The 24983-nt window shown below is 32.7% G+C and overlaps 1 protein-coding gene across 3 annotated transcripts in view; it reads left to right on the top strand.

The window, feature by feature from the left end:
- The window catches only part of CSMD3 (CUB and Sushi multiple domains 3), a 1011591-nt gene that overhangs the window by 852796 nt on the left and 133812 nt on the right, over positions 1-24983 (top strand). For all 3 annotated transcript variants that reach the window (XM_074352931.1, XM_074352929.1, XM_074352930.1), the window contains 4 exons: positions 7936-8049; positions 8550-8645; positions 10231-10434; positions 19262-19386. In XM_074352931.1, coding sequence (XP_074209032.1) covers positions 7936-8049; positions 8550-8645; positions 10231-10434; positions 19262-19386 — 539 coding nt within the window. The remainder of the gene's footprint in view (positions 1-7935; positions 8050-8549; positions 8646-10230; positions 10435-19261; positions 19387-24983) is intronic.

The following is a 24983-nucleotide window of genomic DNA, read 5'->3' as shown; positions in this document are numbered from 1 at the left end:
ATCTTAAGGATAATTAAAGACACCCATCCAAGTTGAAATTGAGGTAAAAAAAGAAGTGTTAATAAAATATTCTAACGCTTAAAACTTTTAATTTTGCTCTTCTGTTTTAATTATTTTAAACATGCAATAAAGTTGCTTATTGTGCTATTCTAGATTTCATTGCTTTTTAAACACCAAATTAATTTTCGTGTGTTAGGAAATGTTGCAACTGCCAAATTGTAGATAAGCTACTAGCTTGCCATTGAATAGACATTTGCTCCTGGAACAGTTAAACAAAATTGAACTATATGTGCTACAGGAGGGTTGATTTTTTTTTTTTTTTTTTGACAAAGCCTATATATTTAAAATGTGTCAAATAGGGAGTTTTGAAATTTTGGTGGTAAACAAATGGTCACATTATAGACAGAAAGCTAGCTTTAGAAAAGCCTGAAAGTAGATATTACAGATTTCCTCAGTGAGCCTAGTTTATGGGTTGACAGAAGTATCACACAAGAAATTTCTAACAGGAAAATAAATTAGGATTTCATTTACTGTTACAAGTTCAAAGCAAGACTAGATTTCTGAAGCTTCCTAGTTACTGGATAATTGGGTGTCATGTTCAGAGCGATAATTTTTTTAATAACATCTTTTATTTCCTAATTATTGTAAAATAACAACAATAAAGTTTTGCTATATTTATTTTCTAGCCAGAATGATCTCATTGTACTCTGTGAACTGCTAACCTAGAATTTATAGAATTATTTGCTCTAGGGCAGGACTGGCCCCAGCATTCAGGAAGGAGCCAAGCTTCTGCGTGAATATTGTAGTAGCCCCTAGATAATTTGTATGATTCACATGACTCACCTTAACTAAAATGGTATAAATTGGTATAAAGCACCTCATTATGAGTTAATGGTTTAATAATATTATATTATAATAATAAGCATAAGTATTTGGAATCTCACTGATATGTAGAAAATGTAAAAGTTATACCAAAATACCAATGAATTTCTCACTTCATGTATCACTTAATGCAACTTCTACCCAAACTTTTACCATGCTAGATGATGTTTTAAAAATAAGTAGCACACTGATTTTATTTGGGGCTGGTTTTAAAAGTTCTACTTTTGGGTGCTTTTGAGAGTCAATTGTCATATATTTAACTTTTATTTATATATAGTTTTTATAAAATTGAAGTTTTAATTGGATACCTTATAAACTTCTTTAAATGAGAAAGTCTTTAAAATCATGAGGTATCTAAGTGGCATAACGATCCCAAAATGCAACCTTGAAGCTATTTACATAAGTAGTTTCACAGCTGGAGCATATAGAGAGCAAAGGGTTCTGTGCTTGTTATTCATCTAAAAAGGAAGTCTTTTGCATACATGGACCTGTCTACACTATTATCTTTAAATATTCATATGAGATGAAAGTATGAGGCAAAATTCATATAAAGCTAGTCAAACTTTATAATAAATTATGTCACCAACAATTATTTTTTATGCTTTTACACATAACCAAGTCCAGTCCTAAACACATCTTTGGTTTAAATCTTCTTTATTTCTGTTCTGTTGGCAGTGTGGGTGCACATGTGTGGTGTTTTTTGTTTGTTTGTTTTTTGTTTTTTGTTTTTTTTTTTCTGTGCTGTGTGTTGAATGAACTGCAAGCTGAGCAAAACAGGGGTGACTTCTTAAAAATTTTGTAGTAGAGTGATCAACCAGCTGAGTGCTTAATCTAATCATAATGAACCCTAGAATACAAAAGAATGTGTAGATTTTGCAAAGGAGTAACAGGAATGTTGAGAATCAAGCTGAGATCTAATAGGAATTTATAATATATTTTTATTCTCTTTTTCTGCCCAGACTTCCTTCTGTTTGGAACTATTTCTTTTGTGACGGAGTTTCAACCCCTTTGCAATAGAGCAGCACAGGCTTAAGGTGAAGGGAGTAAACAAAAACAAGAATTGAATGCTCTGTCACCTTGTTCCCCTCTTCTTAGCCCATGTAGAAAGCTACTAATTACATTTTCATATTTCACCCGAAAGGATAGAATGCAGAATCAAATAGTTAGAGACATGCCATAACTATTCTGAATTCAAAAGACAAGTGAACCTTGATTAAAATAGCTGGAATACTCTTCTAACCCAATCAGTTCTATCATTTGTTCTAAATTCTCATGTATGAAAATCAGAATTAGAAAAGATATGCTTTTTAACATCAAATGTCAATTAAATTTTGCCTGTCAGTAAACTCTCTGATTGAATTAGTAGCATAAACATTTACAAAGCTGAATTACCAGTAATAGTAACTAATATTTATCACTATCTTTGAGGCACTGTCCAAAGTGTTTTACAGGCATCAGTTTAGATAATATTCACATCAATCCTGTGAGGTTAGGTACTTTATTATCCCTATTTTGCCCGTGAGGAAATTGAGGCATGAAAAGGTGAAGTAACTTTCCTGTGTAGCTCATCCTAGGTTCAATCCTTGAGAGTCTGAATTCTTAACTCTTGATTAGGCAGTTTTCTGAAATGCCCTCAAATCAGTTATTAGGGCATTTCGGACCCATAGATTGGTCGTTTGAAAACAGTAGTCCTTCTAAATCTGCTCAGCTGCAAATTCTGACAATCTTTAAACTACTCTATTTGTTCTTTCACGGAGCAAAGAAATCTTGTCATTTCAGCAGCCTGGCATCACAATTAATAAGGCACCACCAGTCTGACCATTAGAGCTACCACTGCTGGAGAGACCTACTGTCCTGCCTTCCTCCAATAAATTTGAACCCCTTTACATCAAAGCAAGTTTGAATCAGACCTGAATTTACCACAACCTCTTAGAAATTTTAATTTTGACTATTCAGCACCTTCTCCAGAAGTGGTTAGATCATTTACCATAGTCATTGACCCAGTCTGATTCTGAGTTTTTTCCTTCTTATACTAGTATACCATTGGGATACTCTGTGAATTATTCCCTTCTGAGAGAAAAACAAATTTGGCAAAACAAAATTGAAGTTCTTCTTTATTTGTATAAATTCAGTTTTCATTTTTTAATTCAATAACTCTAATCCTGATCACTGAATAACAGTAATCATGTCCATGTTTGTTTTATCATCTTCATTTAAAGTTAATTAATTGCTAAATCAGTGAACCTCTGTACCGTGTTATTCTGATGGCACAAAAATTAAATGTAACTTCCAAAATTTTTTGACTTACTTAGGCAATGGTAGAACATTTCAGCAATATCCCAGAGTACAGTTTATGGAAAAGGGAACTTCACCTTCTTTGTTATGTTTATTCATTTTCTAAATAAACACACAGTCCTTTGGACACTGAACCATTTGGTTCATTATGTCACACCCCAAGCACCCATTATACTGTTTCCCACCATGGTATTTTCAAAGAGATTGTTGGTCTCCACAGAGTATTCTAACAGTTAAGCCATACTAATGCTTAGGAGTTTCTTTCTGCCATCCCAGGCTTCTCTCATTATTTATTGACTGACATTTGGGATGGCTAAATTAAGCAGAATGGACAAATTCTCAGGAATTAAATGAACATGACTAAAGGAGAAAGGATTTGAAAAAATTGGGGTAAAATAAGAAACAAATGCTCTTTGAAATTTAAGTGAACACTTAAACCATGCAGACTTTCTCAGTAAATGGAACCCTGCCTCTCTGTTTTGGTTGAATATAATACTGTAAAAATGAAATGTCAAGTAAACCTTGCTTCATATACAAAGAAGAGTAGGTAGACACAACGCCTGGTTTCATTCTAAGTTTGCTCATGGGAAAGCAAGTGAACTAGGACAAAATTTTAAAGTTAGGATATTTACCTACATTTAATATAATCTATTTAAGTCATTTAAACAGGCTATTTAAGTTATTTTACAAAATCTAAATTATAAATTTCTCTAAAATGCAGTCTGGGACTCTCCCCAAATGTTGCCTGTTAGAAGTTGTTGGTAGAGGATTTGCTTTGAAGAATGGATTAAACGACTGACATAGCAGTGATGTACATGGAAAGATGTGTCCAGAGTACCATTTTTGGTTTATAATTAATCTAATTGGCTGATCTAACATCTTTTGATACGTAGAATAAAGGCAAGCTACCAACTTAAATGACCACAAATATAATTGGTGGAGTCTAAGACCAGAGACCCTTTCTGTATCAGTCTCCTTTTTCGTCACAGCATTTAGCTCAGTTCCTGATACATCATAGAATAGAATCAATGAATATTAGTTGAATAAATAAACTGTAATCTAGGATAAAATATATGGAAAATAAGAGGCTCAGAAGTAGTTTCAGGCATAATAGTAGAACATTTGCATAGGCTTGTTTGTAGAGATTTTTATGTCTATTTCTATCTTCCTGGGTTTCCCTTTCTTCTTCCTGGCTTGCAATAACACATGTAACATTATAAAAATGGATTTTTAACAAAAGAGTCAGAAATGTCATTTTTAACATCTATTATGCATAGGGAAGGAAAAAGCTCCTTTAAAACAGTGTTTCCTTTAAGAAACAGCTTAGTGTTTATAGCCTACTCTAATAGCTTGAGAGCGTAGTGCTTTTGATATCAACATGCAAATCTCCAGAGAAAGACAAAGAAGCTTGGAGCCCAGATGCAAAGAACTGTCTATCTGGTGAAAACTAAAAAAGAGGCTAGAAGGTTGCTAATCATTCCAGAAAGCATAATCAGCCCAGGCTTGGCAGGTTAATTGTTAATTCCTAGGGGGAAAAAAGGGTGGTCTAGCCAGTAGGCTGAGATATTAGCTTTTAGAAGTGTTAAAAAGGGTATTCTTTTTTAAAGAGAGCATAATCATTACTCCCATACAAATATAAAATAACCATGTATTAAAATTTTTAACTCATTAATTAATAAAGGACTCAGTAAGATTTTACAGTGACTCAAAAAAGAATTCAAATAACCAAATATAGATTGATGGATGGATGGATGGATGGATGGATGGATAGATAGATAGACAGACAGATGGATGGAATACTGAAATGAGCTTACAAACACTTACAAAACAGATCTGTCTTTTGGATGATAATAATCCTTTGCATTACACCACAGCCCCATGAACACAGGTGACCCAGAATGATGTGCTAGACAACATCTTGCTTACCAAAAAACAACATTCAGTTACCTTTTTGTCCACCTTAAAATTGTTTGTATTTTTTTCTGCATTAGTCTCAACTATGCGAAGGGTGCAGTTGGTTATTCTGAACATTTTAGAAGCAGAATACCTACTGCTGTCTGAACACAGAAAACTAAGTAAATTAAGATATGTTACAGACAATGCAGAAACAAACATAAGAAAAACTATGAGATTCTTGAGATTTCTGGCTAAGAATGGGTGATTTGGTTCAGAATTGTAACATATTAGTTTAGTGAGAATAGTTAACTTGATAATGTGTAGGAAATCCGATCACTATGTTAATGTTCTTGATTTTTCGTGCTACAAAACACTTATTCAACATGCACTTTTAAATGTCATCTTTCTCATATAATGATTCAGTGCCCCCTCAGAGTTTTTTTTTCCTAATAAAAACTATTTTTAATTTAAAATTTCCATTGGCCATGTTTCTGCAGGGTAAAGTTGCAGTTAAAGAGAAGCAGCTTAATGATTCCTTAATAAGGCAAGATTCACCACTCCACTCCCTCACCCCCTACCCTTCTCAGTTCTCCCTAATCTCACCATGGAATTACTACAATAAATTACAGGCACTAGTTACTAACACCACTCAAAAGGGCATGCCCTAGAGTTTACTTAATAGAATGCAAATATACAGTATTAGTGGCTATATCATTACAAGTAAGTCTCAACATACCTAACGTACAGGTAACACAAAACTCTGGTCTATCTGTAGAGAAGAAATAATTAAGAACAAAAAGCCTACAAACAAGAAAAAAAGGAGAATTTTTTTCTTTTTCCTTAGAAAAAAGCTCTCGGATCACTGTGTATTTTATTTGTTTTAGATGTTGCTTGTAAATGTTGTGGTTTGCTTGAAAATTAGGCATATTACCTAGTGGAATACTTGAAATATTTAGGAAGACAGAGGTAAAGGATATTGAATTTTAGCACTTTTCCTAGTTGCTTCCCAGAAAGACATAGAGAAAGATTATATTATCTGTCAAGAGCCTGTTGCGCAACATACTCGATTTAGCAAAATTCCTGTGGTTAGATTACCATGATTTGGGGAGAGAGGAGGGGGAAGGAGGGAGCATGTGGAAATGCAATAGCAATGTCTGCATTATAATGGAAACTTTTAAAGATGCATTTGAAAATAGATCATCCAAACACCAATCTAAACAAATGCAAAAACAGAAAACAAAATTTTTCTTGATACTTTTGGGAGTATTTTTGAAATAGTTGGGATTTAGTAGACCCAAATATGGATATTTTAAAAAGATTTGAACTGGAAACTTTTCATATGACTTGTAAACCATTAAAATAATTAACTACATGTATCTGATTTGATAGAAACATAATTTTTTTCCCACATCTTTGAGGAAATGTTTTAAGGAGAATTATTTATGACATTCAGCGCTCTAAGGTTCAAGAATTGAACCAGAGCCACAACACTGTTTATTTTTTTACCCCACAAAGAACTGGACTGAGATCACCAGCTTATTTTAGCAGGCCAAAAATAAGTCTAGCTTCGTTGATAATATGTATGAGTTCATATGCAAAATTCAACATGTTTCAAGTGAACTAGCCTGTCTTCATATGACCACTGCAGGATGACCATAACCTTGATTTAAGGTGTAAAATCAAAGATCTTAAAAACATATATATATATATTTGTGCAATGTATAGTTTAATTACAGTAATGTGATTTTGAATTTATAAAAGTTACCTTGCTTTTACTTTATTAAACTTTTAAAAAATCATTCTTTTAAACCCCACAATTTTTCTATTCAATGAAATGTTTTATGGATGAATTTTATTACCTATTTCGTTTTTTAAAAACATTTCTGCTTTGGAATATGTTTTCTTTTAAGTTATAGTTTGGGTAGCTTCTGCATATAAAATTAATATATTGTTAAAGGAAAAGTATAAAATGAAGTAAAAAGGAGACACTTATAAAATTCTATTGAGGTGGGGAAGGTACAGCTCAGTGCTAGAGTGCACGCCCAGCATGCGTGATGTCCTGGGTTCAATCCCCAGTACCTCCACTAAAAAAATAAATAGATAAAAATAAATAAACCTAATTACACCCCCTAAAAAAAAAAAAAACTCTATTGGTTAAGTACATCAGATCTGTACTTACCATGAAAATGCAATCATTTTGGAAATTTTATATCTCGGTTAAAGTTAAACCATTTCAATTGCCAAGGAATCAAAAATAATATGTCTTTATTTTGGCAGAAGATTAGCAATAAATGTTTAGGGATCATTTTTAACTCAGAATGTGAATTAAACACCATACCTTAAAAGTAACTTGCTGATATTTTTCTAGTGAAACTATTGTTTATAATGGTATAGTACTTTAAAAACAATCTAAAAACAAAGTCCCCTAAATTAAAACTTTGTCTATGTCATCTAAAAGAGGAAAAAAAAATTAGAAAAAGAGAAGAGAGCCACAAAGTGAAATGAATCAAACTACCTATAGAAAAATAAAAAGTAGTTATTTTAAAGCATTAATCACCAACCTTATGATTTCTGATCTAAATTAAATGTTATACCCTATTTAATTTACTTTTAAAAATAGTCTCTTCTTAAAATTTCATTGTTTTTAGGCCATGGTCATTACTTTTATGACCTGAGATACATGTGTCAGTCATTTCAACCAATTGGCACCTATCCTATTTTAAAGGTAGAAGAAAAAGATGACTATTATATTGTAATACTTTGTTCTCTCTCTCCTCCTCTTTCTATTTTTTTGTTTTGTTTTTTGTTTTTGTTTTTGGATGGTTGGTGATTTGTTTGCTTCTCCTGGTTCCTGTTGATCAGTGGTGTTTGGCCAGTTTGTATTTTTCCAGACATCACTCCACGATGTTGTTGAGGTGTATGATGGGCCAACTCAGCAATCTTCTCTGTTATCTTCCCTCTCAGGATCCCATTCAGGTATCCTTTAATAGAACTGCCGTGCATCAGTTGTTGATTAAAGACTGACTTTGATTGGTATTGTAGTGAAAGTTGAGATTTATGTCATCCATATTAGAAATAAGTAAAGTGAAAATAGAATCATTCTTTATTTAAAAAAAAGAATAGAAACATAATTAAAAGTAATTCAAATGCTTGAGAAAAATACAACCAACTATTCTCTGGAATTGTAATCAAGTAAATATAATAGTTAGTCACTTAGTCTGTGGTATTTAATGTAATATTTAAAGATTCTTTAAAGATGAGTCAATATTATCAAAATATAATAAAAAGCCTTCCAGTAATAAGGTTGCAATTGAAGCTGAACCCAAAAAAAAATATATTGTCAGTGGTAGGTTATATTAAAGTGATTTGATAGAACATAGATTGATGTTTTCAAATGACAGTGTAAATTAATATAATTTGTTAGGTTTACTGAATGAAATTATTTATGATATCTTAGTGTTTGTTTTGTTGAGTAGGAGAATCACTTCCACTGAGTTCAGGTAATCAGATCACAATTCGATTTACTTCAGTTGGACCAATAACAGCTAAGGGATTTCACTTTGTTTATCAAGGTAAGTGACCCTGTAGCATAGAAACACACTAAGGAATCATATCAGTTTCCATGCTATGTTCAGAGTTATTGAATGATGAGAGCCTCATAACCATATAGGAAAGACAATAGTTGTGTTGTTTTTTTAACAGTTTTGCCCTGTCCCCTCTTCCATTATTAGAAAGCTGTTATTTTGATCAAATCAAAAAAGACCTGTTACTTCCATCATCATTCTCAAGTTAACTGCATGCTTTTCCTTCCTTCCAACATATTGTTTGCAAAACATCCATTTTTCTTTCCTGACTGTGCTTCACTCTCCATATTCTATTTCCTCATAGTCTAGCAATCTCAATTAAAAATGTACACTTTTGTGTGGATGTACTTAGACATGCCAAGGAAATTATTACTCCATTCTAAAATTTTAGTTTTTCTTTCTTTTACAAGAATTCAAACTTTCTTCATGGCTATTAAATATTTTGTGCAATTCAAAGTCAATTTACATAGTTTTTTGTCACTTTTTATAGATATCCTTCCACAATATATTAAGCTAAATTAAGAACTATCATCTGAATATTTTGTTTGAATTGTGTATGATTATGTAGTGGTTATTCTCAAATGTATCTTGAACTTTATTCCTAATAAATTTGTAAAACTTTATGATTTGATATTCCTATTAAACCCTCTTTCCAATTATAATATTGGCTATAATATTATACTGTTTCATTTTTAATAGTATTCCCTCTCTAAATAGTTTGTGGTATTATGAATTTTAAAAGGCACTATAACAAATAAAGTTATTTTCACTCAAATCACATAAGAGGAATCAATCTATTTGAAATTCATCCTATCATTTTTTTGGGCTGTTGTCAAACTCCTTAATCCCATCTGTATGTGTTTTAAAAAGAAAAAACATCCTGTTATCATTCTATTTTACTTAATCAAAAAAAAAAAAGTCACAATTGAAGGACATACCTATAAAGCCTAAAAACAATTCCAATTTGACATTGTATGATTATTAAAATAAAAACTTCTATTGTTGTTAATCTGTCTGACTTCTGTTCTGCTTAGCCTGAATGTAGTTATTGCCTTTGTCAATAATAAACATGTTTTGGACAACTAAGTTTATGAACGTGCTATGAAATTAATCAAGTGTTGTTTGCTTTTTTAAATCTAAGTTTTTAAGAACCAAATACTGGGAAAAAATGACCTTATGTAACCTGACACATTTTTTGTATGCTTGATATTCTAATTTAAATATAGATATAGATTTCAGTTATCATTCCATAACTTGAAATATCTAACTCAAGCTACATTGTTATATTGATAAGCGGTTGGTAAAACAAGCACAAAAAAACACCAGAAAAAAACTTCATTGATGTTGTTTAAAGGATCAAAAATAAAATGTTTTTTAAGTAAAAAATCTTAGTGACAATTGCAATATTCATTTTGAATTGTGTTTCATTTAAAAGTTTTAAAACTGTATTCAAATTTTTAGCTGAAGTTCTATTTAGTGAAGATTTGTTCGAAATCTGTTTGAATAGTTACAGTTTGAAATATGTATTTCTCTACCAAATAAAAAATTAAAACCAACACTTATTTGTACACAGCTGTTCCTAGAACAAGTTCCACACAGTGCAGTTCTGTGCCTGAACCAAGATTTGGAAGAAGGATTGGCAATGAATTTGCAGTTGGTTCACTGGTTCTTTTTGAATGTAATCCAGGATATATCCTCCATGGATCCATTGCAATTAGATGTGATACGGTGCCGAATTCTTTGGCCCAGTGGAATGATTCCTTACCGACCTGTATTGGTGAGTATATAAATTTGTATGGTTTGTGATTATACCTATTTTATATCACAATCAGTTATCTTGCATCTTTCAACATTTCTATTCTAGATATAATAATTTTGCATTAATTTCTAACCAATTTACTAGTTATGGTGTATCTAAATATGCAAGTTAGAGTGAATATTTGATGCAGTTGAGATGTGATGCAATCAGTGGGAAATATTTTGTCTTGAATTAGCAGGATAGTTTCCTCATTCATTGACTTACATAGATCAAAATATACATACATACTTCCAATAACACAGAACTGGAATGCTACTAATAAGGAATTACTAGGCATTACCATCCTTTGAAATAAGCATTGTTTTTTTATTTTTTGAAGTTTATGCAAAGATTTCTATGCCAATATGTAAGGAATTTACTTATCTTTTAAGATCACAGAAGCTGATTTTTCTGAACATATTTTACTGTGTCATCAAAAGAATTGATTTTTTTCTTTTCTTTTAGTTATAGATATGTAAAAAAAATATAAAATAAGAAATTTTCCCAGTCTTTCACAAATATAAATGGAAACACTTTAAATGAATAGAGGCATCAGTGTAGCCAGAAATCTCATTATTTCAAACTTTATTTTTTAATATTATATTTAATTTATATTGATAAATAGAATATACACTTTCTAAACTTAGCACTGCTAAGTTATTTGAAGCAGAGTAAAACACTTTCTAAACCATAAAAAAATTAGTTTAGAATCTTATTGTATCTCAGGATCATTACAGTGACTTGGATCTTGTTGAGTTCCACAGATATGGAAAATGTAGATGATTGGGAAGTTGCTTTCTTCCATGTTCTAAGTGCATATCTGGAAATTAACTTTTTTTAATTACATAGAATTAAAAGAAGAGTAGGAAAGTTTAATATCAGGTTAAGAAATAGTTCTAATGAGTTCACTCCCATTAAAGTTTTATTGGTATGTGACTTGGAAAATGAGAGGAAAAGTTTTTAAAATAAAAGATAAGCAAAATTTTGTTTTTATTTTAATAATCTCAATTCTTCCCTTTTTGATAGAGAAGACATGAGTGTGTGTATGCACACATGTAACATATGTACTTATAAATATATAAATTTTATTTTAATAACATTTTGCCTTACCTGAAAAGAAATTACATGTCAATAGTTTTTATTTTTAACTTTTAAAAACATATTTTACCATAATTTAACACAAATTCAATATAATGATAGCTCATAGTTCATTAGAATTAAATATAATTTAAATCGATTTTAATTGAAATGATATAGAAGGTATATTCACTAGAATTCTACTGAGGAAAGAGTAAAGATAAAGTCTGTTGATAGGCATTCATAGAACATGTAACTTTTATAAGACATAGCTGCTCTAAATCTTCTATTATTCAAATCAGGACATTATTAATAATTGTGCTTGGAAAATGGTTTAAACCAAGACTATCATAAATAAAAAGGAAGATGGATGGTCACTTGATCTTTCTGGAAACTTGATATCACTACTACCCAAAACAGATATAACTAGTGTATTTCACAGGGCATTTTTCTTACAACAGCTATTTTAGTTCTTACCATTGCAATAAATGGAACGTGAGTTATTCTTTTATTATTATTTTCTTTGTTGAAAATCACCTACAAAAAAGTAATTTAAAACACCGGAAGGCTGCAAATGACTCTTCAGTTTACCTTTTGACTAAATAAACACTTTTTAATATGATTACTAATTACTTCATTCTTACTATTGGCCAGGTTCTATGCTAAGTAATTACTTATGTATTTAATTTAATTCTCACAACAAGCCTATGGAGAAGTTACTCTCAGAATTTACAGATGAATAAACTGAGTCTTAAAGAGCTGCAAAACAATTCTTTTTAAAGTGACATAACCTAAGGGGTAGAGTAGGGGCAGGATCTGAAACTGTTTTCTGACTCCAAACCTCAATTTACATGATAGAGGACTGCTTTTTTGTGTTTTGACTTATGAGCTAATTATATCCTAGTTGAAATTCTACATCTTATTTATAATGTGGAATTTCTCAACCCATTAGAGTACATTTTTGACAATCGGCAAGTAAAGGAGAATAAATCATTAGGGCTTGATACTCCTGCTGTTTTGCACCTAGCATAGAGCTAGGGTTTATGGAACAAATAGATCTCCTTTTATACTCTTATGAGACAAAATAGATAATGTTCCTCCTTCCGAGCAACAGTATATGTTGACTTCATACTTTTATAAAATAGTAATATATAAATTATCCTAAAAGAACCATGAATTGAGAGAAATGTTCCTGTATGTCTAGGCCAGAATTAGTCATACAATATGCATAAATAGGAAATTACATTGCTTTAAGTCGGTTTAATAATTGAAGAAAGACTCATGATAATAATAAATCTCTTTAGCCCTACAATGGATTTTTAAATATTTTTCTGTAAGTATCAGGAATCAGTCATTATTCCTGCCTCACTTTTCCGAGTAATCGTTTATACAATTTCTGTGTTACTTTTAGTTTATTTATGTACATATTGATAAAAATATTAATACCATATACTAGACAAGTAGCTGTCTTAATTTCATTTCATATATATGATGAAAATTCTTTCAAAATAATTATAAAAGAGTAGTAGGATGACTTATGTAAACTCATAAACTAGCTCATTAAATTTTAAATATTATTGAAAAATTCATCTATTCCTTTAGTTAGAGTGTCCAAAGAACTTACGTATACAAAGCAATGAAATGTAAATTCATGAATTTCTCCTTTAAGTTCTGTTTGTATATTTATCACGTTAATATCCTAATTAATGGAGAGAAGTTGCAAAGAATCATGTAAAACTGAATAAAATCCTTACAACTGGGAACTGTGATAAATTCTCAGCATGAGGGTTAATTAAGTCTTGGATAACAGTCTTGGGTTTAACCTTAACATTGTAGTGAATTACTACATGATCCTGAAAATTTTACATAATCTTTGATTCTCAATTCCCATATCAATAAACCAGGAAAGTTTAGGTTTATTGTGGCTATAAATGATTTAAAGCCTTGTCATAGTTCTTAGAAGCATGTAAGTACTCAAAAGTTGAGTTGTTTTTTGTGGTTGCTAAATTCTCCACTGTAAGATCAGAAGAGAAAACTTCAATTCTCAAGGTATTGGAACTAGAATAAAGAACTTACATGCAGTACTGATAAAGGATTTGATATTATTGGCTTTCATGTATTGATATTTATTTTAATAACATTTTAAAGTTGTTATATGTAAAAATTATCTTCCACTAAAGATTTTTGCACCCAAGAAAGGGCTAAAATCATGAACTCCTATCATTCTCTCTAATTCTAATAATTTAGAGTTACTAGAAGGAAAGATTTTTCTTTGCAATTAAAATTTTTCAGAAAGGCTTTGGGGACATACAATGACAATTTTCTTGAGGATAATTTAATTATTTACTAAAGTATGCTATTTAGAGGGACTATGAAATTTATTTCCATTAATTTATAAATTTAAGGACAATTGTATAAAAAGGAGTAGACTGCTAACAATAGGCATATATTCATAATTTAGTTTGTTTTCTTTGTTTGTAAGAGTCTAAAATAAAAATAAAGTTAAAATTTAAATAATGATTAATACAATTCTAATTGGTCTTGAAAATAGATATTTAACCAAGGTTTGCATTCTGCATTTTCTTCTGACGCTAAAATAATCAAAGATTACATTATCCAAAAAAATTTTCTTTTGTCCATGTATGTATGAAGATAAGACAGAGTTAGAAAGAGGAAAGAGAGAAAAGGGAAAGATGAGCTGACATTAAAGAAAAAAGGAAAAAAGAGACATGAACAGTTTGGGAAGAGAAAATGGAAATGAGAGAAAATAGAATATTCTGTGAGATGGAGAATAGAGAATAAGAAATCTACACTATGAACATAACCATATTTGTATAAAGCAGAGGAAAACCCCTATTCTACATGATTATTACAAAGCTTTTTCATATGTCAAATATGTCAGTTGGCTAATCACAGCATTTGTGCCATCAGAATAAAAACCAATGTAAATCAAAAGAAGGTCATGCCATTCGATTATGGATTAATTTCAGCAAGGACGGGAGCTCCTACCAGGCATTAAAGCCTATGAAAGACTTTGAGACCATGCCATGACTGACATTCAACTTCAGGAGTAAATGTTAGTGGGATGTCCCCAGCTGGATAGATTCAGCCTCACTTTTTACTTTTAAAAGCAAAAGCTAAAGGACTCGGGCACTTAGGAGCCATTATACTCTCTCTGTCAAAAGCCCATCTATCTGTGGGTCCCTGGCTTTTGTAGAAAGTTGTCACTGCATCTATAGAGGGTCTTTAAATGTAGAACACACTATCCTTTATTTTGCATTGGTATGAAAGTGCATACTTAGAAAATTGTAGCAGATGACTTCTGTTTCCTGCCAAGATCACATGAAAGGGGCATATTATCTTCTACCACTTAAAAATAATGTGTACCTTGTAGAACAGGTGTAAATCCAGAAAACTGAATATATGGAGGACATACGGAGTTTGTGTGAGACAAGAAATAGATTCTAAATGACACTCAGATGATAGCTCAGTTTAGGTTTTACCATTTAGTCCAACTGCTAAATCTTTATGTAAATTAAAATATACTTTGCACTTTTATTTTAACTATAAATATTTTTAGCTTTAAAATGTTCTGAATAAAAATGATTGTCTTAAAATATTTTTAAAAATTCAAAAAAAGGAAAGGCTTGACTTCTTAAAGATTCAATATGAGAGCCAAGGGCAGAGTTATTCTAGGTTGACATCAAAGCATTATCTTTAATTTGTGTTCATTTTCAATATCTGTTATCTGGATAAAATACTAATTGCCTCAGGGCCTTTGAACTTCCTATTCCTTCTCCTTGAAATGTTCATCCCCAAGATATCTTACTGTGTTGCTTCGTTCAAGTCTTCACCTGCTTATCTTCCTTAGCCATCCTATCTAAAAAAGTTTTCTACCATTTATCCGCCATTTGTTCTCTATACCCTTACCCTGCCTTTTTTTTTTTTTTAAGAGCAACTACCCACCAGATTATATAGTTTGTTTTTTTCCTAATCTTTCTTGCCCTCCTCCCCTGCCACTGTATTGTATCTTTTGCTCAATGAGAAGAGGACCTCAGACATAATAGCTGTTCAGTAAATATGTATTCAATGAATGAATTTTAGCAAATGAGTGCGGGTAATTTCATGAATTTTTGTAGAGGTTCAGCTAGTCAACTTCCCAAGTCCAGGCCCCATGCATTTTCAATTTCAGTCTTTCACCGCATGGTGATGCTCTTACTCATTTTGCTGGCTTAGACCTTTATAAACCATCTGAAATTTCAAGACTTCTGAGATTTTGTAGGAAAGAAGTATAGATTTATGTCTGTGTAAAGCACAAACAATCGGTTTACATGTTAGATGAATAATTCTATTCTGAGAGAGAAATTCTCGATTTATACTTTAGAGTTTATCTTTGACAATCTATTTACAGGGTTTTATACATAATGATTGTATTTTCTCTGCCTTCACCGTTCAATGAATGCTCAGTTAACAGCTTAAGCCAAATGAGTATCCAATTGAAACCAAAAGAAAGTATTGCCCTACATTTCTAATGATTTCCATCTCAATTGTATTGTTTCACTTTTATAGTTCTGTTCACTGCTATCAACACTTTCATTTTTTTTTTTCTGGCATAGTAAAACAGAATAAAATGTTCAGTAATTTTGCAGTAACTGACAAACAGAATTTAAACTGCTGCCTGGAAAGCAGCCCTAGTAGACATGGTATGCAAGTTGTGCTTATAGTTAACATGGTCATATACTAAGTTAGGTTAGCAGATCCACAAATTTCATTAACTAGTATAAGGAAACAATATTTAATAGTCTTATACAAATCTATCATATCAAGTCATTCTTAGGTAAATTGCAATAAAATACAATATTTTTATAAAAACATTGGACTTGGAACAAATATAAACCTGAAAATTTTGCCAAAGACTGAGTTTTTATCTTCCAAATTTGATCTTATTATTATACTTAAGATTTCTTAAAATTTTTAGTCTTAAACCCCTAAACTCTTCTCCCCCGAGACTGTGATTCAGATAACCTCCTGCAGCCACTAATAGTTCTGACAATATATGGACTTAGGCATAAGTGCTTCTGTTAGTGGGAGGTTTCTTTTGAAAAGACCCTGCCACTTACCCCCTACGTATATGCCTGTGTGCATATGTATATACACATAGGGCGAGAGAGAGCATAGCCAGTGGTGTAGAAGAAAAGCAAAAGAGTGTGGTATCCTGATCGCCAAGCAAGGGAAGGCTCGAGGTGGATGGAGTGATCAACAGTGGGAGATAATTACTCACAGATTGAGTATAATGCAAATTAAGAATTAGTATCACAACAAGAATATCCTGGAGCCTCTGACATAGTCATTTCAGTAGAGTGAAGACAAAAACTTAATAGATGGAGGAGAGAATGGAAAGTGAAGAAGAGGAAATAGCTTTTCACTGTAGCGGCATGGAAGGAAAACCTTGAAGGAAAAAGTAAAAGACTTAGAATCTTAGCACCACAGTGAGCAGCGTTCCAGACAAAAATTGATGATTTCATCTTCTCAGACTTCAGTCTATTGAGAGATTAACATATAAAAAGAATATGCAAACATACTGTGGGCTATATCCCATGATAGAGCTACACAGGGAAGCACTTGGTGCTATTGGGAAACTATGAGACACTAAACACATAAGGGAGTCAGTGAGGGGTTAAAGAGGCAGCATCAACATTGAATGTCTGTGGTTGATAGGTGTCAGCTGCTTGCGAGGACATACCAAGTCACTGCATTAGATGAGTACGTTAGTTTAGTAGGCTGGACTGGGATGGGGCAATGGGGGTGGTGAAATATTGGGAAATTATGGGTACATGTAAGCTGGAGATGTAGTTAGAGGCTAATACAATTAAATCTATCTGTAGAGTTAAGGCAATGGGGAGAGTTTTGAAGGACTTCCAGCAGTGAAGTAACATGATCAAAGATTAAGTTTAAGAAAATCATTTTAGTGGAGAGAGTAGAGCTCAGTGGTAGAGTACATGATTAGCATGCACAAGGTCCTGGGTTAAATCCCCAGTACCTCCATTAAATTAAATAAATAAAACTAATTACCTCCAAAAAAAAAAAAAACTGTAAAGAGAAAAAAAGATCATTTTAACAGTATTATGGAGACTGTATTACATGGAAAATACATCAACCATAAGGCGGTCCTATCATTTATTATGATTAATGTCAACCTAGAAAAAAAAATGAGTGAGATAGAGTAGTGACAGTCAAGATGGAGAGGAAGAGCATCTGTAAAATGTCTTCTTTCAGCTCAGGATCAGCACTTCATCAGTCACTTTTTTTGTCCTATTTTTGGAGTGAATCTCTGTTTTACAATTCTTCACTTCTGGTGTGGTATTCTCAAATCATACAAAACTGTTATTTTCTATTTAAGGGAACTAAATTATTTCTGATCAGTTTAGCCTGAATTTGTATATAAACCAATAACATAGATTTACAAGAAAATACAAGAAAATGACTTTCTTTAAAAATACATTATCATGCTATTTAAAAAGTTTGTAACACTCTTTTGAGTAACTATCCTAGGTTTCTACACTTGGTTTTAGAAGTGGCACAAAACTATATTATTACCTTTTTAAAAATTATTATTACAGAAAATATAAGCTGATATCTCACCATTATAGCCAGATTAGGACAAATGCCCAAGGATCACATGAAGGATCATTGGAACCTGAAATAACAATAGTTGTAGCAAAAGGAAATACAGTTTATTAACTTCTTATTGTGTTCTAAGCAATGTACTAGCTTCTTTATACACATTATCATATCTATTTATCTTTCATAAAAGCCATTTGGAAACAGTTGCATTACCATTTCACACATCTGAGTTTCAGAGAGTTTAGGGAACATGTCCAACATCATACAGTGCTTAAAATTGTAAGTTAGATCATGCCCAGAATCAAGCTGATACTACCAGTGCTGTGAGAATTTTGCTTTAGCTTCAGTACCTTTTAAAAGTAACAGAAGCCTTTACTGATGTCAGAGTGGGTCTACGTACTTATTCCATCTTGTAAGTAGTCATACTGGCAATAACCATACTGGCATCATATCGATTATGTTCCTTCACTGAAGAAAATGAATTCTGGAGCCGAACTACCACTGCTCAAATCTTCTCTCCTTCTCTGACTAGATGTAATTTCTTAGTAAGTCCATTTCCTCAGCTATAAAATGGGAAGAATACTTACTCATATCTCATTGGACTGTGGGAAGCTTTAGTGAGTTAAAACATGTAAAGTGATTAGAAGAGTGCTGATATATTACAGTCTCTATACAGATGTGATCATAACTTAACTGTTGCCATCATCATTATTATTCCTCAAAGGATGTTATTACTCCTCAAAAGATACATGGGGAGAAAAGTAACAAATATAAATTAAGTCTTCAAAAAATTCTATATCTAGAAATGAATAATTTTTAACATGTGTCAGTGTACTTTTTAGTAATATAATATAAATGATATGCTATCACTAAGTTAATTATAGTATGATTTTAGATATGCCATTGTAACATCCATTAATTATTTTTAAAAACTTTTTGTTGTATAGGAAGATAATTTTCATCATTCTTAGGAGTTTTAAAACATAGTATGATTTGGTTGTGTTTGCAAATCTAGTATCTGCCTAAAATGTTATCTCTGACCTTTCTCTTATTTTAATCTTTTGCATTAGAATTAACTTCCCCTCTTGGATTGCTTTACTTTTAGTGCCCTGTGGTGGAATTTTAACTAAGCGCAAAGGGACTGTTTTGTCTCCTGGATACCCTGAGCCTTATGACAACAATCTGAACTGTGTATGGAAGATCACAGTGCCAGAGGGAGCTGGCATTCAAGTAGGGATACTTAAATTTTTCTTCTTTTCATTGTATGTTTGAAGTTAATCTCAGAGATGACAGGATGCACGTAATTTCTGAAATTTTAGCCAGTGCTTTTGACTAACATGGCCGACTTTAAAAGAAAGATACTTACTTTTAGTTTTATCACCTGTGAGTAACAGAAAACCAGTTCAAGACAGCATAAGCAATAACAAAAATGTGTTGCTCCACATAACATGGAATCTTGGAGTAAGATGATTTTAGGGTTATTTATTTTGGAGATTTGGGTCTGTCATTCCTAACCCAGATTTGTTCCATCTCTCTATTCTGTAATTCTTAGCATGTTGACTTGGTTCTTGGACTTCCTTTCTCATGGTGTTGAGATGGCTGTAAAAACTATCTAGACGTAACAGTCTTCCACAGCAATAGCCAATAGTCAAAATGTGGTGTCTATTTTATGCATGTTTATAATAGTTAAGAGAACTTTTCAAAAAAGTTTCTAGCAGATTTTCCCTCCTGTCTATTGACCAAAATTGCAGTCATACCCATTCCTATGACATAACACTGGGCAATAGCAAAAGATTTACTATGATTTGGCTCAAACAAGTCAATATTAGGTACCTGGATCAAACAAGGGGCTTAACCTCCTTTAATAGCACAGGTCTCATTTAATTCAATAAAACTGTTTTTTGTTAGCAAGGAAGAGGGGTGCTTTTCTATAGACAGTCAACATCTACCATAGTCAATATCTACCATATTACTTCAGTTGTCACCATTTGGGGGGCAGCAATGTAACCAGCTACTCTGTCAAGGAGATTGCGTCTGGATAAATTGATGGCATTTTACTGCTGAGTCAGGATATACTCTGTGGAAGATAATTATGCTTCACAAAATTGCATAAAAATTACTTGACTATCTCTCCAACTGAGTCATAGGATTCCTTTAGAAACTTGAGATATATATCAGTCATGGAAAAAGCAGCCAAGGCATCATTCATTAAAATTGAAATTAGATAGAAATATAATTTTCGGTTAAAAAAAACTTTTTGAATCCATCTTTATAATTTTCCAGAAAACTCAAAAAATTATTTAATAGGTATCAGGAGTAAAATCAGTAAACCAGTGAGAAAACATGAATGTACTTCTCCAGTGTTTCAAGGACATTAGCAAAAGACTCCACATATTGTGGCTAGCAGTACTATTGTTTTATGACCAAATTATAAAATTTGGAGATATAAATCAACCCTATCTTATTATCAGTAGAATTAACAAAGATTTTAGGCTTGTCCATGTTCCAGATTGTACAAACAATCTAAATATAATTAAAACCTTCATAGAACATTTACTATATCATGTGGTTAAAAAATTTATCAAAATTATACTAGAGGATCCATATATTGACATCAGCTTTCCATTTCTATCTCATCTTAAAATAATAAAACCCCTAGCACTTCCCCTCTGGTTCCCATCCTCTTTTTCTGACTCCCTGCAGTGTAACTTTAGCATCCAGTGCTCTAATTGAGTCAGTCTTAGTGATCACTGAGGACCTGTGTCGTTAAATCCATTGTATTGCTCATCCTGCTTATTCTGTCAGCAACATTCTATCCTGCCCATGCTCCCTTCACTCTTAAAGATGCTTTTCCCCTCTATTTTACCAATACTTTCTTAGACTTTGTTTTCTTTTCCCCATCTGTGGCTTCTACTTTTACATCTAGGAATATGATCTCCTCTCTTCCTCTTCAACCCATCAAATATGGAATTTGTGAGTTTCTATGGCTTTTGTTCATCTCACATAACACCATTCTCTCTGTCACCTTGTCTGTTGTCATGCTTTAGCTATCAGTATGTGTTGATGATGTCCAGGACCTTAATCATAATAGACAACCAGAAAACCTTTTTTTTAAATGAAGGACTGAATAAATGATGATTTCTAAACCTAAATATCTAACCTACACCTTTCACCTAAGCTGCATGCCTTTTATCCAACTGCCCACTTGGACATTATGAGCTAAACTTCTTGTATCTCTTTTTTAACCAGTTCAACACTGACTTCAGGATTTCTTTCTTGAAGTTATGGATCTTCCCCATTGTGCTCTGTCTCAGAGTAAACCCCTCACCCAGTCTGTTGCATAAGCCAGAAATCTTGATTTCTTTTTTTCTGTCTCTGACTCTGGACAATGAATTGTGTCAGTTCTGTCTTTCACAAATTTATCAAATCAATCTGTTTTCTCCATCCACACTTTCACCACTCAGGATTAGGTGACCATTATCCCTGCCCCAGGTTCTTACTCTCCTCCAGTCTGTTCTTCATAGGGCAAAGAGAGTAACCTAAAAATAAAAATCCAATGCTGTCACTTTCCTGCTTTACAATACCTCAATTGCTCTCTCTATCCATAACTCCTGGACACAGCTGATTACACCTTTGTGCTTTGTCCTCATTTCTTGCCTCTTCTGTTCACTCTATCTTAGTTCTTTATAAAAAACCTGACTCTCTCCCTTGCCTCTGGGCCTTTGTGCATGTTGTTCCCTCTGCTGGCAATCCTCTCTATCATTGCTCTTTATTTGGCTTAGTCATACTCATCATTTCTGTCTCAATTTAAAAACAGCTCCTGTGGAAGACCTCCCAAACACTTGAAACAAGGTTAAGTCCCCTTGCTATCTGTTCTCAGAGACCCCTGTTATTTCCTTATCATAACACCCATCACATGTCACTGTTATTACTTAAATTATCTGTAAGCTCATGAGCGCAAGTAGACAAGTCTATTCTTGCAGCTAGCACAGTGCCTGGTAGTCTACGCTCAGTAAATATTTTCAGAATGAAGCAATGAATACCTCCAAAAGCAATGAAATTTTAAGATATTTTAAGGAGTTAACATAGCATGTTGGGCTAATACAGCATCTGCAGAAAAAGTACATTGAATATCACTGTCCTAGCCAAACACTGTGCAAAACTAGACAGTATTATCAATGACACTATGAAATCTTTCACTGAGGAAGCATTTTGTTTAATGATTGTGCTTTAGAGAACAAGATCTGTGTTTAGCAGAGCATTTATCAAACTTTCAAAGTGTGAGCATACTGGAATTTTTATTTTAAATACTCTAGACAACTACCAAGCTCTTTTTTCTAGTTAATCTCTTATATGTTTGCTAATTTTAGACATATTGCTAAATCACACACAGTTATAACACACACATAATATATGACATATTTGAAATTTTACTAATTTCACCTAAAAGCTACCTGGCTAGTACACCAAGTTTAAAGCAATGTTTATTTTATTTTATTATGTTGGGCTAAATATAGGTGTCAATAAAGAATTATATGAATATCCAATAAATGAAATGAAATGGGAAAGCCATTAGTGGAAAGAAGAGAAGAAGAAACATTTGGAGTGCTGAAAAAGTTACAAATAATATGGAATGATTGAGCATTTTTGAAAATAACATCAACAAATAGACCAATTTGTTGTTTACTATTACATGAGAAGTTTGTGGGGAGGAATATATTTGTTTGCCTGTTTATTTTAGGAAGGCATATTGGAGGGAGAATTCTAAAGGAGCTACATTCAACAGTAACAGAATTATCAAGCAAAGAACAATCTTTATGTGATTAATCATAGAAAAAATGTTGGTTACTTAATTGTGTCAATTTGTAGAATGATCATCATGAGTTAATGTAAGCCTCAAAACAAAGTAAAACGGGATTTAAATGTCTGTATGATAGATACCTGATTTTAATTATTGGAAATTCTTTACCTCATAAAGCTATCCTGTTATCATAATGGACAACTCCATCCACTTTCGTTCTTCTGAACACTGAATCAGCAGCTGTTTCTTTTTAAGTCCTTCACTTGACACTCATTTGGCTTTTTGTCATAGTGGGGCCTCAGTCATTTACTTGAGTCTTCTACACCGTCTGTGTGTTTAACATGCCATACTGCATTCACAATTTGCCCAGCATCCTAGTGGCAAATTGTATTAGTTTTCTGTGGCTTCTGTAACAAATCATCATGAGCTCGATAGCTTAAAATAACAGAAATTTATTCTCTCACACTACTGGAGGTGGGAAGTCCCAAATCAATTATACTGCACTGAAATTGAGCTGCTGACAGGGCTGCACTCCTACCATCCTCCACACTCCCCTCTGCCCAGGCTCCAGGGAAGAATCCTTTCCTTGCCTCTTCCAGCTTTGGGTACCTGCCAGCATGCGTTGGCTTGCAGCCACATTACTCCAATTTCTGCTTCTGTGGTCACATTGCATTCTCCTCTTTCATCTTTGGCAAATCTTTCTTGACATTTTTCTTATAAGAACACTTCTGATTGCATTTAGGGCTTATCTAAATAGTCTCTGATAACCTCCCTATGTCAATATCCTTAGTTTAATCACTTCTGAAAGACCTTTTTCCATATGTGGCAATAATACAGGCTCAAAGGACCAGGACCTGTATCTTTGGGAGCCATACTCAGCCAAATATATGTATATCTCAGGAATTAAACAGATTTTCTTCCTCTCACCAAAGTAATAGGTTTTCCTCCACAATATCTACCTTTTTGTGCTTGCCATTCCTCTGATCTCAATAACTTGGGGGAAAAAATAAATTATTTTTAAATCTTTCCTACCATTTCCTTTTCCTATTCATAAAATCCAGTAATTTTCCCTATAGCAACACATGTGAGATCTGGGCCCCCTTTGTGCTATTCTTGCCTCTAACCCGCTTTAGTCTTTCATTGTTACTCACCTGAGCTACTGCGATAGACAGTAAAATTGTCTTCTCACTTTTATTTTCTTCACCCATTGAAGTAGCACTGTACTTAAAGCATAGTCCTAATTATTCTTCTCTAACCCACTTTCTAAAACCTTCAGTGAAATATTCCTCAATTGCATAGTTATTATGCTGGTGTTCAGCCTTTATACCCCCTCTCTCTCATTCTCTCCCTTAGATAAGTTACATTAAATCTTCAGTACACGCTGAGCACTATTCTAAGCTAAAATGACGTTAATTTTTACAACAAATCTATGAACTACATACCTCTATTACAGTGATTTATGTAAGAAATCTAAGGCATAAAGAGATTAACTCTTTTAGTGTTATGTACCTGTGAGTAAAGGGAGTTAGGAAGTTGCAAACCCAGACATTCTAACTCCAGTATCTCTTGTATTTATCCACTGAGTTTTACTCTTTCTAACTTTTCTTTACTTTTCCCATCTTTGCATGCATATTTCCTCTTATGTAAATCCCCGCTGTGGCTAAATTGGATTACTGATGGTTCACTAAGTCTACCTCATGGCTTGTCTCCTCTACATTTTTACTAACACAGTAATTTCTTTCAGTGGAATTCAACACATTTTGCTTATCTCAGATGTCAACTATTCCATGAGTCCCTATTTTTTTTTTTTTTAGCTGAATGTGGTTTTTTTCTTTTCCTGAATTGAAAGAAGATAAAATTCTGATATGAAGAGAGAATTGACCATTTTTTAAGGAGGTGGTGGTTGTATTACAACCATAAAGCTTTAATTCTGGTCTTCCTGTCCTGGAACATTGCCATTGGGCCTAATGCCTGTCACACAGGCAGGGTATCTGTCGCCATGTGGCACTCACCCCTAGAAAATAGC

Source organism: Camelus bactrianus, chromosome 25, assembly GCF_048773025.1.
Source record: "Camelus bactrianus isolate YW-2024 breed Bactrian camel chromosome 25, ASM4877302v1, whole genome shotgun sequence".
NCBI lineage: Eukaryota > Metazoa > Chordata > Mammalia > Artiodactyla > Camelidae > Camelus > Camelus bactrianus.
This window is presented reverse-complemented; position numbering and strand designations above follow the sequence as displayed.